This window comes from Schistocerca piceifrons, chromosome 3, assembly GCF_021461385.2.
Source record: "Schistocerca piceifrons isolate TAMUIC-IGC-003096 chromosome 3, iqSchPice1.1, whole genome shotgun sequence".
In the NCBI taxonomy this organism is placed as follows: Eukaryota; Metazoa; Arthropoda; class Insecta; order Orthoptera; family Acrididae; genus Schistocerca; species Schistocerca piceifrons.
This window is the reverse complement of record NC_060140.1, coordinates 706,999,356-707,017,215: the sequence shown is the minus strand read 5'-3', so window position 1 is coordinate 707,017,215 and position 17,860 is coordinate 706,999,356. Positions and strand designations below refer to the sequence as shown.

The window sequence follows — 17,860 nt, the reverse complement described above, 5'->3', positions numbered from 1 at the left end:
TGCAGACCGAGAGGAATGGGGGGCACTGTAGTTGGAAACAATAAATCACTTGGAAAGCTCGGACGAGTCTTAATACGGTGCCTTCTACCTTGTCCCACTACATTTGGTGTTGCTGTTACATTTGGTGGCAGAAGTTGCCACTAGAAGCCCATACTAAACTCAAAGTGATTTCCATATCCTCATGCACACGAAAGAGTGCTTTTTCCATTGCTTTGATTCTGGTGAAGATCTTAAAGAAGTGATCACAATAGTGGAACATTATGCAGTTAACTCATACAGCAGCAAGAGTCACATATTCTTTTCTAGAAACCTTAGTCCACACTTGTGAAAATCACTATGTTTGGAATAATTTTTGGTGGATAGGAATGTTTAAGGGAGCTGTGTCACATTCTGAAGTTAGAACAACTTGCAAATATACAAGCACATTCAGTTCGGCTGATTGACCTTAACAGTGAAAAATGTAAACCTGAACTCATTGTTTCAGTGCAGGCACAGAAGACTGATAAAAGCAAAGTTCCATCTGAGAATGTAGAATTTGCCACCCAGAATTCCAATTTTTTTCACTATTGTTTGTATACGTGTGGAAATAAGTAATGACTTCAGTTCCAGAAGTTGTGATGTTTACAGTTATGCCTTTTCCATATGATGGTTGTACTACTTTTTATTAATGTCCAGATCTGGTGCATTGCATTTTAGTAACTACTAAATCAAGTGAGGTAAAAACTGATGGCAACCAAATAGGGCACACAGGAGAGTTTTATCACCTCAGTGGGGACCCTAAGCCTTAAATCGTCTCTTCAAATGGTCATATGGTCTTGCCTCAACCAGGGACTGGCAAAATATTCCCATAAGCTCCAGGGGCAAGTTCATAAGTTTTGCCATAGTCTCACCTCATTGGATGTATAACAACCAATAAGCTTATACATTCTTTTTTTAATAGTCATAGATCAGCATTTGGTTTTCAAATTAGTAACCAGTTGTGACAACTGATTTCAATAAGTATTGCTGTATCCTGTGACAAATTGCTTATAGTGTATTGTATTACAGGCATCTACCAACTATTTATAGTCTTTCACTTAAGTGGGTTGTATCTAATTGCCCTATTATGGTTTGGCAGAAATACACCAAGCTGCAAAAGAAACAGTGGCACTTGCCGAACAGAGGTTTCTGAGTAAACAGCATGAATGGCAGTTTGATAATGCTTGGCAAGAGATGTTGAATCATGCAACTATCAAGGTAAAAAGAAATAAATATATTTTTTGTATGTGACTTTAATCAGGAATATTACAGGCAAGCATTCTCTAATATTTTGTAGGTTATGGAGGCAGAAACACAAAAAGCAGAGAGCGGCCGTGAACACCAGAGGAGGGCAGCACTCTTCAACGCAGCAGAACAGAAGGTGAGAAGTCAGGGAGAAGAAAAGAAAGAAAAATTCTTTTCTTGTCATAAAATTTTGTGCACAATGTAAAGAAATTTTGGTAGCTGTGAAACTTTCCTAAAAGTTATAAGAGTGAATGATACATAGGCAGTCGAAGTCCCATGATAGGTCAGAGAAGTGCAATACAAGACAATGGTGTGGTTATTGGCATGAAATCGTAGGCAGTACACGGGACAAGGGTACGTGACATGTAACAACCAGACATTATTATTTAGTCATAGGATCATTTACAAAATCAATTATGTAGTTGCAAAACTGTACTTGGGAATTGGAAAGAATGCAGAAGGTGTCTCAGTGCCTTGTTTTGCACTTTCACAATTTTGACAGGAGGCAATGTCTGCTTGTCCCAAACTCTATGAAAGAAGACCATTTGATTATCTTCAATAATGCTTGGCACCCACTCACCAGTGAAGTATGACAACTTAATTAGAAAACTATCTTTCTCCGGCATGCATCAAACAATATTTGTGGTAGTAACTGTGTACATCTAATGACTGTTGTGTTTCTTCTGTAAAATTCTTTGCTACATAACAGTTCATTGGGAGTGATCTCAGTAGTCAGCAATTTTACCACTGCAGTCAGGCATCATATTAAATTCTGAAATCAGTAATATTTCGTTGGGAATAGTAGAGAAGTGGAAGACTGGATGGGGAAAGGAGAAAAAATAATAAAGGAAAATATATTGAAAACGGAAGCCAAAGTTGACAGATGGGATGCAGAATGTAATGTGAAAAGGTGGATCGAAGAAGGCTGTGGAAATGAAAAGAGAAACAAAGAAACATGAAACTAATGGAAATGGAGATAGAGTGAATGCCAAGAGTAAAATGAATATTGGAGAACAAGTTTCCATCCATGGAGTTTTGAAGCACTGCTGTTAGAAGTAATCAAGTTAAATGGCACGGTGGTTAGGGCACTGGACTCAGTCATAAGGAGCAGGGCTAAAATGTGTCCAGCCATGAAGATTTTGGTCACCTGTTCAACCCCCCCCCCCCCCCCCCCCCAGCGCAGCAGCAGTGTGCCCAATATGTCTGTGTAGAGAATAAAGTCTGTATACATGTCTGAGTGAGAAAGTGTTCTATATGTTTGTGTAGTGTGTATCTGAGGCAGAACATGGAAACTAACCTGGTATTCACTCAGTGGGATGTGGGAAAACCACTTGAAACACAAACCGAGGCTGATCTGCACATCAACCCATTATACGTATTCCCTACATATTCTCTGCCTCACCCTTACCATGACTATATATGTTAAGAAAGTGGGACTGTAATGTGTAATAGGATGCAATGTGTATGGAGCAACACACACATATGTCGGAATCATAGGGTTGGGGGGCAAGTTCTGAGGTGTCGTACTAACTAACGAGCATATTATGGAAGTTCTAACTTCATAACCTTTCCCATTGCTTGTGTAGTATGTGTTAATTAAAATCTATTGTGAATTTCTGCATTCTTTTCTTCTAGGTCCAAGAACTAGAACAAAGGCTGAGAAGAAGCATTACTCGTTCAAGGCCATATTTCGAAGAAAAAACTTTATGCCAGGAGCAGTTGGCCACTCAAAAGTGTCGTGTGGAGAATTTACAAAAAGCAGTAAGTAGATTAACTACTTGACATATTCTTATTCATTGTCATCTACATTTTAGTGGAGACAGTTATTAATATTAATTTTTGTAGTCACCCATAGTGTGATGTGCCATGGCATCTGTAATCAGTTTATAAATTTTGAGCTTAGGTTTCCGATTTAGATATATGAAGGAGATATGTTCCAAAAATAAATGTAATGGGCATCAAAAATGTAATGTGATAAAGAACTAATGTACTTTGTGGAGTTTAATGGTTACAAACTAATTTGTTGAATAGGACAGCAGGTGAAACAGACAAAAATTTCAAGATATGATCACAAGAGATGTGATTGTAGGAAGGTCACTTCAGTTAAGATAACAAAGATAGAATTATATCCTAAATCTTACATGTAACAAATAGCTGTCATAAGTTGCTAGAGGTGAACTGGTATGAGCATTGGAAGTCTTGTATTTATATTAGATCATTGCTTTTTCACAGGCAGTGGCCTAATCTTGACTTTTTCGCCACTCTTCACGTGACATTGCTCTGTAGTTGTCTGCATTCTAGTTGAAAAAGCTGACAACAATACTAAGGCTTCATTTTTATATGGGGCAAGTGAGAGGTTTGTGAACAGTTCATCTTTCAGCAGTCTAGGTTTAAATAGTTATCTTAAAATATTTACAATAAATAATAAAGCTACTTACGATTTATGGATACTGAACTTACAGTGTTGAATTACCTTTTATGTATGTATATCTGCCAGTGGTGTGTACTGAACTTCCATAAAAGTAAGCATTTACAATAGAATTGTATTTTTGATGACTTTATTGATCACCCAATCATCAAACACTGACCTCAACTGCCAGAGGAGACCTTTTCCAATTAATAACAGAGCTAAGTTTGTAAACTGTTCTTGAAAGTGTGAACTACATTCATAGTTTTATCATTTTTGTGGCTGAAAAGCTTTTCTTTAGTTACCAATTCATCCATATGTTGAAACATGAATATTTCATATTTTAAATCCATCACATTTGGCCATCTACATTTCTTCAGATTCATTCATTTTTGTTAAACATTAGGCAATGTTGTAAGCTCTGGCTTGCAATATGTCAAATACAGCACTAGCGAGGAGAAAATATCTGAAAACATATGTATGGCAAAATTTAAATTGACATCTTGCACCATGCTTTCAAATCCATGAGCAGCAGTATAGGTTTCTTCATCCTGCTTATCTGGATCTATCATCTTCTTGAAAGGTGAAACCAGCAGACCGCAATACAGTATAAGGTTTTCAGCAGATGAGAGACAGAACTCCAGAGTGTAGCAGTCACTTTAGGCAGTTGTTCCTTTACTTCTTCATCTAGAACACAGGTTCTTTATGTTGTCTTGGAAGAAAAAGTAGGAAGACCATTCATAGTAAAGAAAAAAATTCTGCATTCTTTGGTTTTCAACAGAGCTTGCGATAACATTGAATTCAGTCGATGAGTAATACAGTGAACAAACATTACAGTGGAAAATATGTTTACCTCTCTTGATTGCATTCCATTCAAATGACCAACCAACTGCAGCTCCATCATAATTCTGAACATGTTCATGAATTTTAGGAACTTTTCATGTTCGTGACTAACACCTATGACATAGCATAGTACTGAGGAGAACTACAAGAAATTACACACATTAGTTGCTTCATCAAGAATAATGGAGATAAAATTGGATTCATTTCTCTCCTTCCTTATTTTATTTATGGGTGTATTTCAAACAGAAGCAGTCAAGTTATTCTGTATTAGATTTGACACTCCTATAAATACAGAACAGTATACTAAGTGATGTTTCAGCTTTTTGTCATATTAACTGAGAAAATGTGTGACTCCAACGTAATTGCATTTATTCAGATTTTGCATATTAGGGCATTCTGACAGCCACTTGTTGCCATTGTAAAGTTAAGTATTGAAATGCCGTATGCAAGATTTCTAGTAATAGTGCATGACTCAGTCATAGGTCTATCCAGTTGTATTGTGCTTTCCTCCTCTTGGAAATTGCAGGCAGCAAAGTTATACACCAAATCTCCACATTCTCACTGGTGCCACTGTGCTTGGATTTATGTGATTTCGCCACTCAGCAGTACAAGATGCAAAAGATTGTTTATGGTTTCTAAATTATGTAAAACTACATACTTACCTCTTAGAGGAGTTGCAGACATACGCAATGGAGAAGACTGCTAAACATTTAAGCTTTTGGGCAAAACATCTTTCTTCCAAAATAGAAACGCATGTGCGCGCGCACATACACACACACACACACACACACACACACACACACACACACACACACTGTTCTAAAAATATGAACTATATGAAATCACTTCTGTTGATAGTAATTCACTTCAGTATAGGTTAAAGCACTAGTGAGAGGAAAAGAACAAGATTGCTGTGTGCATGTATAACAAATTAAGCACACAGGCTCATGGGATAAAGTTGCAGAAAAGTGCAGGTTCATGATTTTAAATGCTTAATCGCCCAGTAAAATGTCGAAGGGACTTCAACAAAATGGTATGTTGTACTTTCTGCCTTCCAACAAATGCAGTTCGACATTTTATTGAGAAATTAAATTTTGTAAATCATTTCACTGGCACATTTGTACCACTTTGTCACTTAGGATGACCATATAGAAGGCTTAATAAATACACATAAATGTATATTAATCAGTTGTGGAAGCACAGCATGATCAAATATTACCTCCCTTCCAACTGTTTGAGTGTGGTAAAGCATATATGTCATGAGTCACTTCTTCTATGTGACAAATGATGAGCATTCGCCATAAATAAGGAGCTAGGCAAAAAGATTTTATAAAGTCAGTGCAGTCACAGGACCCAAAAGTATCATGTATTTATTAGTATGAGCAAAGCCGAAGGTAAGGCAAAACTTATTTTTGATCTTAAGGGTTTTGATGTTCATAAAATTCAAGTGGGTCCAGATGTTGCAGCTGAACAGATTACAGGACTTGTTGATTGTGCCTATGACAACAAATGGGGAATGGCTACTCTGCTACCAAGAGGTGAAAAAGGAGAAGTAAACTTTTATTTATACATCCTTGTGGACCAGCTCTTCCTTTTTCGTAACCAAGGAGACCAGATGTTGTTGTTGTTGTCTTCAGTCCTGAGACTGGTTTGATGCAGCTCTCCATGCTACTCCATCCTGTGCAAGCTGTTTCATATCCCAGTACATACTGCAGCCTACATCCTTCTGAATCTGCTTACTGTATTAATCTCTTGGTCTCCCTCTACGATTTTTACCCTCCACACTGCCCTCCAATGCTAAATTAGTGATCCCTTGATGCCTCAGAACGTGTCCTACCAACCGATCCCTTCTTCTAGTCAAGTTGTGCCACAAACTCCTCTTCCCCCCAATTCTATTCAATACCTCCTCATTAGTTATGTGATCTAGCCATCTAATCTTCACCATTCTTCAGTAGCACCACGTTTCAAAAGCTTCTGTTCTCTTCTTGTCCAAACTATTTATCGTCCATGTTTCACTTCCATACATGGCTACACACCATACAAATACTTTCAGAAACGACTGCCTGACACTTAAATCTATACTCGATGTTAACAAATTTCTCTTCTTCAGAAACACTTTCCTTGCCATTACCAGTCTACATTTTATATCTTCTCTACTCCGACCATTATCAGTTATTTTGCTCCCCAAATAGCAAAACTCCTTTACTACTTTAATTGTCTAATTTCCTAATCTAATTCCCTCAGCATCACCCAAGTTAACTAGACTACATTCCATTATCTTTGTTTTGCTTTTGTTGATGTTCATCTTATATCCTCCTTTCAAGACACTGTCCATTCCATTCAACTGCTCTTCCAAGTCCTTTGCTGTCTCTGACAGAATTACAATGTCATCGGTGAACCTTAAAGTTTTTATTTCTTCTCCATGGATTTTAATTCCTACTCCGAATTTTTCTTTTGCTTCCTTCATTGCTTGCTCAATATACAGATTGAATAACATCAGGGAGAGGCTACAACCCTGTCTCACTCGCTTCCCAACCACTGCTTCCCTTTCATGTCCCTCGACTCTTATAACTGCCATCTGGTTTCATACAAATTGTAAATAGCCTTTTGCTCCCTGTATTTTACCCCTGCCACCTTCAGAATTTGAAAGAGAGTATTCCAGTCAACATTGTCGAAAGCTTTCTCTAAGTCTACAAATGCTAGAAACGTAGGTTTGCCTTTTCTTAATCTAGCTTCTAAAATAAGTCGTAAATTAAATCACACAATTGCTGCTGGAAGAACATACAAACTATCAGATGAAGAGTTGCGAAAAGCCTTGGATTGCGTTAGAAAAGAACATGTTTTGTCAATGTGTCCTCATTCCTTGGGAGAACTAGATTATGTAATCTGAAAGAAAACTGCAATACATAATCTTAGAGTCTAATAAGGTTGTTAGTGGATCACTGTAAAGTCTTTATTGTTGAAAGTGCATAAAATTATTTTCTTTTCGAGGCACTCAAATAACAGACTGGTAAATAATGACAGCTATATCATTGTATAATAATACTGATTAATATTAATTTATTTGTAACTTGAAGGTTGAGTAAATTATTCATAGTCTTTTTGCAGAATGTGTTGTTATGGTGCATGTTAAAATATCTTCACAATTAACATACGAAAGCTAAATGTGAATTTAAATTTAAGTGTGTAATTCTATAAATGTAATAAATTGATTGTCACTACATAAAAAATAATGATTTGACAGCCTTATTTGGTTTTTGCCATATTATATCTTAGTAACAAGTCCAGAGCCCTATAAACTATGCACTAGCTGCTGTGCTTATCACTAAAATAAAATTTATTTCAATGCGTTCCCACTGGAACACCACATGAAACTTTGGCACACTTGTTAATAAATAATGTATGACTAACATGCTTTTCTCCAAAATAAAAAAAAATCAGATATTTAAATTTTCAAAATTAAAAAATAATCTAATAAGCAAAAATTTGGCATTGTTATGAATATTGCCAGTTGGCACACACTTGTAAAGTTTATAACAAACTGAATAAAATGATACAAATTTTAGGCCTGTAAATCAAATAGTTTTTTAGATATGGTGATTTTAAGATTTAAAAACCTAACAAGAATGGCATAATTGTGGAGGTTTTAAAAATTATTACTCAAGAATGAAAGGTCCAAAACAATTTTAATATGGGATTTTTCATAAAAATAATTACTACCAGAGATGTACAAAAAATTATCTTAATCTGAAATGTTAAGAAACAAACCATTGGTTAAGTTCAAATGGAGTCACCAGTAGGAAGAATCCAGATGGCGCACACCGTGGAGCAGTCATTTAAGTGAAGCACATTGTGTTGGGCAGCATGTTTAGCAACTGGGTGGTCGAGCTGTCTCGTAGCCACAGTTTGTCAGTGGCCATTCGTGCAGCCAGACACACACTTGTTAGTTGTTATGCTTTCTTAGAAAGAAGCAGCATGTTTACAGTTTAGTTTCCAGATTACATGGCTGCTTTCGCAGGTAGCTCTGCCTTTGTTGTGAAGTATATGCCTGTGACAGGATTGGAGTATGTGGTAGAGGGAGCCTGTTTGGGTCAGGTCTTGTATCTGGTTCTATTGCAGGAATTTGAGCTATGAGGCAAGTGATGGGCAAGGATATTGCATGCATTTGGTGGGTGGCAGAGTCCTGCTGTAGGAGGGGAGGGGGGGGATATGCTTATTTCAGGGCATGATGAGAGAGAGTCGAAACTCTGGCAGAGAATGTGATTAAGTTCTGGCTGATACCGAGTCACAGGAGGAGTACTCTCTTGCCCAACAGTGGTTATGTGGGAGATGGCAGGTGACTGTAGAGACAAGGCACGAGATAGCTCTTCCTGGATAAGGTTGGGAGGGTAATGAAGGCCTCAGTGAGACCCTTGGCATATTTGGAGAGGGATTGCTCATCAATACAAATAACGATGACCTCGGGTGGCTAGACTTCATAATGGTACTTGTTGGTGTGGAATGGGTGGCAAACTGTTGATGTGGAGGTGGATGGCACCATTGAGGATGGTAGATTGTCAGTTTGAGGAGGACCAGGTGTAGCAGATGGGTAGAAGGTGTTGAGTTTCTGTAGGAAAATAGAGGTGGTGTCCTCACCCTCGGTCCAGATCACAAAGATGCCAACAGGGAATCTGAACCAGTTGAGGGGTTTGGGATTGTGGGTGGTTAGGAAGGACTTCTCTAGGTGGCATAGAAAGTTGCCACGTGAGTGCCCAGTGTAATGTTATATAGCTTTACATAGAAGTGTCTCACAACTAACTCTTATCAATATGTATAACTTCAGTATACAGCTCTCAAATGCTGACTGAGTGGGTAAGACATAAGGTACATGAGGCAATTGATGTAAATTATAAATTAAATGATTTTCTAAGTAAATTTCTCTCTGCCTTTAACAGCAAGAACATGTAAAATATGGCACCAGTGATGTATCAAAGAAACCTTTGATAAAAGAAAAGGCTTCAAAATTATTACAATAGTAGTGTGAGAGAACTGTAAAAATAGTCTGAAGAAGCACAGACGTGCAGTTGCGTTCGTCATCATCGTATAGATGATGCTGTTCTTTAGTGAGAAGAGTTATAAGAAAATGAAAAGCTTACGTATCATGTCGAAGATTAATAATCGCCCCCCCCCCCCCCCACACACACACACACACACACACACACACGGGGGGGGGGGGGGGGGGGGATATGTACGTACCTCCCTACCCCACAACCTCCTGACACCGTGTCTGTGGGCATTCTAGTCCCTGCACATTTCACCAGACAGCGCTCCTCTCTTCCCCCACGCATACACTGCTATCCCTTCCCCTTCCCCGCCCTCTCCAAATTGCTGTTACCATTCCATGTGCTAGCTGCATTCTGGTCTGAGCTGCCGGAATTGGTGATCGTGTGTGCGAGGTGTGCTTGTTTGCGTGAATGAATGGTGTGTGTTTCTCTTTTTTCTGATGAAGCCTGCGGCTGAAAGCTTATGTGTAAGTGTTCTTTAATTGTGCCTGTCTGCAACTTATCATGTTATCTTTACAGTAAGTAGCAGTCTGTCTTTCCCTACATTGTTGTACATACTTCTGAACTTTGTTAAGACAGTTTATTTTTAATTAGCATATGTTGGTTGATCTGCTTCAGTTGGTAATGGTTTGTGAATATATATTCACTTTTTAAGCTAAATGGATTGTAGTAAACAGTGGGAGAAAGCCATTTACCAAATCAAACAATAATTTTTGTGTAGAGACAGAAATAGAAAATATTGCTTTGATTTTTTTTTTCTCCAGCACATTACTTGCTAGTAATTAAAAAGCTGTAAATTCATAAGTTTGTTCAGTCTTTATGATACTGTGACTCACTTTTCTTCTGTTTAATTTCTTCATGCTGCCTTGTGCTTTCACTCAAAATTGTGTGAATATTTTCATCTGTTTAGAGATCAGACACTAAATATCACATGGACACACATGCCTACAAACACAAATGGCAGTTGTCAAGAGAAACAGATGCATAGAGACATATGTACTTATTTTTAGTACAGGTTTCGTTCTATTTTTTTATTTGTTGGTCCATAATGTTGTATTGAAAAGATTATCTGATGTTAATATTCTGTCAAGTGAAAATAGCAAAATCCATTCACCAGACAGCAGCTGACATGAGCACAAACTGTTTTCTGCTAATTTAATGATACTGTGTGACACCTCTAAGATACAATGAGTTCTCCTATTGGATGATTACCAAGTCATTCTTTCCATATTCCATATGTAAATGGAATGGGAAGAAACACAAATATATGGTTTGACATATATAAACAGAATGTCATTTTACCTTCTGTGGTACTCCTGCTGCTTCTGTTGATCAGCATAGTCCTAGTGTGTACTGCTGTACCTCTGAATGACTTGGGTTGTACAGTATCCCAAAGATTCATACATTCATATATGAAAAACAGTTTTTACAGATATTAAGCTAAATATAAAATAAGTTTTCATCCAAACTTGTCTCAGTGGTTATAACATCTTTTAGAATTTACTATACTTTTTCACATGCAAATTGAGAACTTTGCTCTGTATATTGTAACTTGCTGAGACGAAAACTTCAAGCTTCATGGTCATCAATTACTTAAGTTACAGGACTTGAAAAATACAAATTAACTTCACAATGATAAAGCTTTTGAAGTATAAAGTGTCCTCTGATTAAAACGAAAATAAATTTGTCAGTTATTTAACTACTGTTTATGAACTCCATCATTCTCTTTTTCCACACATAGATCCTGATCCTGAATGTTCATTTTAAAAACCATGTATAAGCAACTGACTATCGCTCACCAGTCCTGGTGAGAGAGAGAGAGAGAGAGCAGCTGTTTACAAGTGGTTTTTAAAATGAACATTAGAAATTTACTTAGCAGCAAATCAGGATGGACAGAAAGCTGTCTACAGGCTGACATTTACGTGATGTGTCTGTATCAAGTCACAATTTTTTTATGTGTAACCTATTCCTTATGTCTGATTATTAGGTTGAATTACATGTAACTCCATCTTTAGTGCTGAATATGTTTTCGAAATATCATTCTAATCGGCATTCATCCCTATCAGCATTTAAAATTCCCTGTTTCTGGTTTAATTAGTGTGGAAATGATTAGAGATGAATTTCTCAAGCATAAAGCTCATCTGTGGGTTATGTAGAAAATTCTCTAGCCTTATCTGAAAAGCTGGGAGTAATTCCTTGTGATTGTTGGGTTTTAAAAATTTCTATAATGACTAGAAAATTTGAGTTTTGTAATTGGTGATCTTTTCTCCTTGATCCCATATAGAATTATCTGTCCTTTTTCTTCAATAAAAAGCCCATCAAATGTTAAAAACAATGATAATTTTGCTGTCTGCCTTGTGAATTTTGGCACTTTTTTTTTTTTAATGTGAAAAGCTTTAGACTAAAATAACTACTAATTACTCTTTATTAAAAATTAAATAATGGACTTATTGCAGTTGGTAACTAAAAATTACCATATAAAGCTTCTGATTGCCTTATAAAATGCAAAGACTTTAGTACATAATGTTTGGGTTTGAAGAGATCTTTTAAGGGCACATATCGTTTGACACTCAAGATGACAATGGATTGAGAGAAGAAAAGTAATTTTATACACTCATGTTCAGAAAAAACAGAACACCTTGAATGACTAGAGATAGGGCGTTCATGCTCACAGGACATGTATTAGTATGTTCTGCAGAAATGATTAGCATTTCAGTCACCTCGGTTCAGCATTGCCTAGATAACTTGTTCCATGCATGGTGGTGTACGCGTGTGTAGGGTGTGCATGAATGTAAATGCCATCCTGTGGTATAGCTATCAATGCTGCATTCTACTGGTTCCAAAGTTCATCCCTGATGGATGGCTTTGTCATAGCACTGCAACTGTCATTTCACCGTATCCCACACATTTCTGATTGGCAGCAAGTCTGCTGATCTGGTGGCCAGGGCAAAAGTCTGACATCCTGTGACACCAAGAAGGCATGTGTTCTTGCAGCAACTTGTGGTAGTGCATAATCTTGCTGAAAAATGGCGCCTGGGGCATTTTGCAGAAAGGGTATGGCTACGGGTCGCAGGATGTCATTCACATAGGTCACAGTGCCCTGGACATGAACCAGCTGTGATTTGTGGTTGTACCTAGTAGCACCCCACACCATAAGGGCTGAAGATGGCCCTGTATATTGTGTGCAAATACAGTCACTGTAATCCTGCTCCCCCTATCTGTGGCGAACCAAAATGTGGCCATAATTTTCAAACAAACATAATCTGAATTCATCCAAAAACTCTATGAGGTGCTATTCCTGTCCCCAGTGATGTTATTCCATACAACATTGCTGTCTAGCAGGATTCTACACATTTGCCAAAGGTATGTGAAGAAATGGACGACACACACATAACCTATTCCATAATAAACGGTGATGGACTGTCACCACTGATAGTGTACAATGTGTTACACTGTTGCACCAGAGCCAAGGAGGACACAGATCTGCCGTGAAGTGCCATTCTGCCATTCTTATGAGGTGTCGATCTTCTCAGGTTGGGAGGGGGGGGGGGGGGGCTGACCCATATCATCATGTTCTATGGCCTTCCATGAACCATTCTGCACACGTCCATTGCACACTTCGTCCCACAAAAGCAGCAATTACCTGGATGGATGCATCACATTCTCTCATGACAATAATGTGCTCTCTTTCAAACTCGCTGATCTGACAGTACAGTTCATGCATACGTCGGCTCAAGTCAACCGATCCATTACCTTCGGTTTACAGTGACAAGAGAGCTGCAGACACATTTCATCAGTAGGTGGTGTTGCCATCCTCGCATGTTATGCCATTGAAAATTCATGCTGCAACGATCAATTTATCTGCATCCCCTAGAGACCTTCAAACGGCATATTCCCCGGGAAAACATGTGAAAACACATCAGCTAATAGTATTTCAACAATGTAAAATTAACAATTACATCAGGTCTGTTTCTCTGGCCTTCTTATGAAAAAGTGACTATGTTTGTAAGGATGTTAGGTTGAGATTGAATTGGAAATGTAATTAGTTTGTGTATAATGTGTTCTGGAATCTTTTCCCTTCGTTACTCTCATAGAAGGTGTTATCATTCTAATGGTAAAGAAAGCCAATGGCGTAGGTTCAATCCTCAGGTGATCCTAGGATTATATTCTTTCACCTACTGCTTGTTTCACCTCTGGCAATGGCTTATTAATGTGAAAAATGCCAAATTGCACCATATTTGGTAGTCAACATTAATGTGTAGCCCCTCCTATATCTGGTTGGGTAAGTCAGTTTAAATGTGAGTGAAAGATACAGGTGCACCACTCTCAATAGGATCATGCCCAATAAAGCACTGCAATGTTCAAGCAGCTTTTCAGTTTATAACAGCTTTATCTTTTCATGAATATTTACAGTAAATATTGGTATACTTCTCCCTTTAAAGTAATTTTTAAAAATTCATTCACTTTGTAGGTGGCTGCAGCAAAGCAATCTTATGCAGACACATTACGCAACTTGGAACGCATCTCAGAGGAAATCCACTGCAAGAGAGCAGGCACTGCGCTTGGCTTACGTGAACCTGGTGTCGGTGCTGAGTTAGTCCCATTGCCAGGGTATGAAGTAGAATTGGACCGATGCGACCGTCGTTCTGTCGGAAGTATTTCTGCTGGGGATGATAGTGAGCCACTTGATGAACAGGAATATGAGGTGAGTCATGTAAAGAAATGTAATGCTTACAAGCTTCATAAATGGTATGTTGTAGGGAATGTCCAGTCTTACTGCCTCATTGTAATTTTGCAATTTTCTCCCATGAATTTTGCTTTTGATAAGATTTATATTAAACATTTATCCTATGCAAATATGCTCTGTAGGTTCTGCTTAAATGGTTCAAATGGCTCTGAGCACTATGGGACTCAACATCTGTGGTCATCAGTCCCCTAGAACTTAGAACTACTTAAACCTAACTAACCTAAGGGCATCACACACACCCATGCCCAAGGCAGGATTCGAACCTGTGACCGTAGCAGTCGCGCAGTTCCGGACTAAGCGCCTAGAATAGGTTCTGCTTACTTGCTGTGTTATGTGAGTACACTGAGCGATTGTGTACGACCACTGAATTAAAACGAATTGAATTTTATTAGATAATGTAGGATTACATTATATATGGCAGTTGTACATGTTATGTAAGTCATGTCAGCATATCAAAAACAGAAAAGTTTAGGATCACTTATTTTCTGAGGAGCAGCCATTTTGATCACACGCTCTAACACCATTGGTTACAAAGAACAGTATATACAAATTCTCATTTGAACTGCAAAATTCATTTTCAACCAGAGAGTTTTCAGTTTTTTTGGAAAGATGGTGTCATGTAGGTTTTTGGGTCAAATTCTTAGTAATTTGATACACAAGAACTAAGGTCCTTTTTCAATTATTGCCAGTATGTTTGAGATCTCATTCTTCCTCTGTGTGTTGTCATTGTGTACACTAATAGTAGTAATCCACTCTGAACTATCTTTTGTGATATACAGGATGTTAAAAAAAGGCATTCCATGGACCAAAACATGACAACAATTTCCAGTAAACATGGGCTCTAAAATGCGTTCCTTAAGAGTTATGAGCGCTTGTTCTTTGATACTATGAAACCGAACTCTTCTGCTGAACAAATGCTCGGAGATGTTGAAGTATGCATTTTAGAGCCCATGTCTACTGGACAATGTTGTCTTGTTTTAGTCCGTACTAACACCTCTCAAAGTAGGGAACATTTATTTTTAACAACACATACAGGGTGTCCCACCTAAATTTTTCACCACCAATATCTGTGGATTGAGGTCCAGCAACCGTGCTGGAATACTGAATGGGACTAGGTAAGGTGCATCTCAGGAACCACTCATATCGTCACCTGTCAAGAGTAGCATGAATGAAATAAGGGCCAATGATATGGTATCCTACAATACCACACCATACATTGACACTCCACTGACATTGGTGTTCAGACCGGCAAATCCAGTGGGGGTTTTCTGGTGACCAGTAGTGCATATTGTGTAAGTTGGTATTCCAATGGTTTGTAAACATGGCCTCATTGATTAACAGCACCCTTCTCATAAAGTCTTGGCCTTGCTGCAGAACCCATTGACAATATTCCAGGTGATTGTGAATTTTGTTCCCACAGAGGCCTCAATGAGATGTCATTTGGTATGGGTGGTATCTATGACTGTGCAGACTACACATCACACTTGTTCAAAGGATTCCCATGCATCTCTCCATTTCACAAATACTTTCATGAGGGTTTATTGCAGTGGCTACCAGGACAGCTACCTCTGCTCCAGATCTGCATTCATGGAGACAACCGCCCTGTCATGCAAAGCTTTCTAACAATATTCATGACAGTAGTATGTATTGGATGATGTCTGTTAGGGTACCGCTGGGCATACACCTGTGCTGCACTTGTGCCGTTTTGGTGACATTTCCGTACAGTAATATGATGTCAGAAATTCCCTCATTTGTGAATACCATGTCAAATGCCTAGAACAGATGGACAATGTTTGTGACAGGAATCCTTATTAGTATAGGGCGCCATGATAACAGTGAAAGTAAGGATACACACATCAATCACATCGCGATTACGCATGACATGCGGGCCACACTTGCATCACGGGAAGTGCAGTAGTGGCACGTTCTGTTCATTTCATATTTCAACTTCGCATTCCTATTTCTCAGGATGTAATTGACGTATTGCAATGCAACCAATGCCTTTATTATTGTGATTTTTCATGTTATTGATTGCGAATAGAATAATATTGGGTGTCAATTTAAAAAAAACATAAGTTTGTGTTGAAACCGATATTTGCACACAGTTTAAAATGACTCACTCTATTTAGTTGTGTGAGCCCCAGCCATACATTCATACCCATGAAAGCCATTTGTCAGTATCTGTTGTGCTTACAGATATATTGGTGGTGAAAAGTTTAGGTGAGAGACCCTGTATATTATTGTCTTCTGTGTCGCAAAAGATAGTATAGAATGGATTACAAATTCTGTTGAACATACCAACAACACAGAGGTAGACTGAGACACAAAGCATATCTCACTGACTGACAGTGCTTGAACAAATGATACACCCTTGAATCAGTAGACAATTATCTGAAAAATCGTAGTTTAAGCTTCATGGTTTCTTCAGTTTAAGAGAATTGATGTATTCTGTTCAAATAACAGCCCATATTAAATGTAATAAACTGTGTATGGTAAGCACATTTTGTCTTTGGAGAGTGTTGCAGGTATAACATAACATTAAAAAAATTAGCTATTGGATTGTTGTAACATTACTCTTGCAGTGTTTTATTTAGTAAGATTCTTCTAACAAAGACAAATGAGTCAGAATTCTTAGTTGTGGAGTCCTGTGTGTTTTTTAATCTTATTTTCTGTTCCTCATTTATATTTATTTTTCATTTTGTAATCTTTCTTTGAACCTTTATTCCTTAGCTTATTACTAGATGAAGTAAACAGTCATAACTGTGGTTTTACTGCAGCTTTTTCAGTGTGAGCACTTTTTAACATGTTTTTTCCCTTCTGCACCTTACATTCTTGCATTGCAGGTTTCTACTTTCCGTGTGTGCTGTGAATGTTTAGGTTTTAATTTGAGATTTCCCCATGACATATGGTCAAAAGTTCGCTAGCATTTTGGTGTTTGAAAAATTGTAAGCCAGACTGATTTGCCTGATGGAGCTCAAGTGGACTGTTATGTGAAGGCTTATTTCAAAAATTTATGTTATCTTGTCAAAGATAAATATTTTTTATCATTGCTAATGAGCTGCTCTTTCGTCATTTACAATTTTTTTGGTAGAATATTATAAAGTACCCATTATCCCCTGAGTTGCTTTCCAGTTTAGTTTCTTTCGTTTTGACCATATCCTCAAAGATATAATCCATTCATCATAAGAATAAACCTGATGTAAACATTGCACTATGTATTCTTCAGCGTTTGCTGGAGCCTCATTGATATCCGTTTCATGTGGGACTGCAGCCAAGCTGCCTCGAGTACTGTCAAGTATGATAATAAGGGAACATTTTGTGCTGTGCGTTACACGCACATCAACTTAGTGACAATACAGGACAACAGCTTTACCGGCACATTTAACTTGGACAGCACTGGCCACTCAGTTGGTACAGCTAGCCTGCAGTGATGTGGCCAGCTGCAGCTCACATGTAAAATTCGACGAGCAGAGGAGCAATACAGCTTCGAAAGTCATTTAATTTTTTTAGCAGAATGAAATAATACATGGCAAATCTCCCACAATAAGCTCCTTAGAC

At 38.0% G+C, this 17,860-nt stretch overlaps 1 protein-coding gene across 1 annotated transcript in view; it reads left to right on the top strand.

Annotated features, from left to right (window-relative positions):
- The window catches only part of LOC124788209 (SH3 domain-binding protein 5 homolog), a 102,068-nt gene that overhangs the window by 32,630 nt on the left and 51,578 nt on the right, over positions 1 to 17,860 (top strand). Inside the window, exons 4-7 of the mRNA XM_047255387.1 lie at positions 1,118 to 1,236; positions 1,316 to 1,399; positions 2,899 to 3,024; positions 14,027 to 14,260. Of these exons, the coding sequence (XP_047111343.1) occupies positions 1,118 to 1,236; positions 1,316 to 1,399; positions 2,899 to 3,024; positions 14,027 to 14,260 (563 nt within the window). The remainder of the gene's footprint in view (positions 1 to 1,117; positions 1,237 to 1,315; positions 1,400 to 2,898; positions 3,025 to 14,026; positions 14,261 to 17,860) is intronic.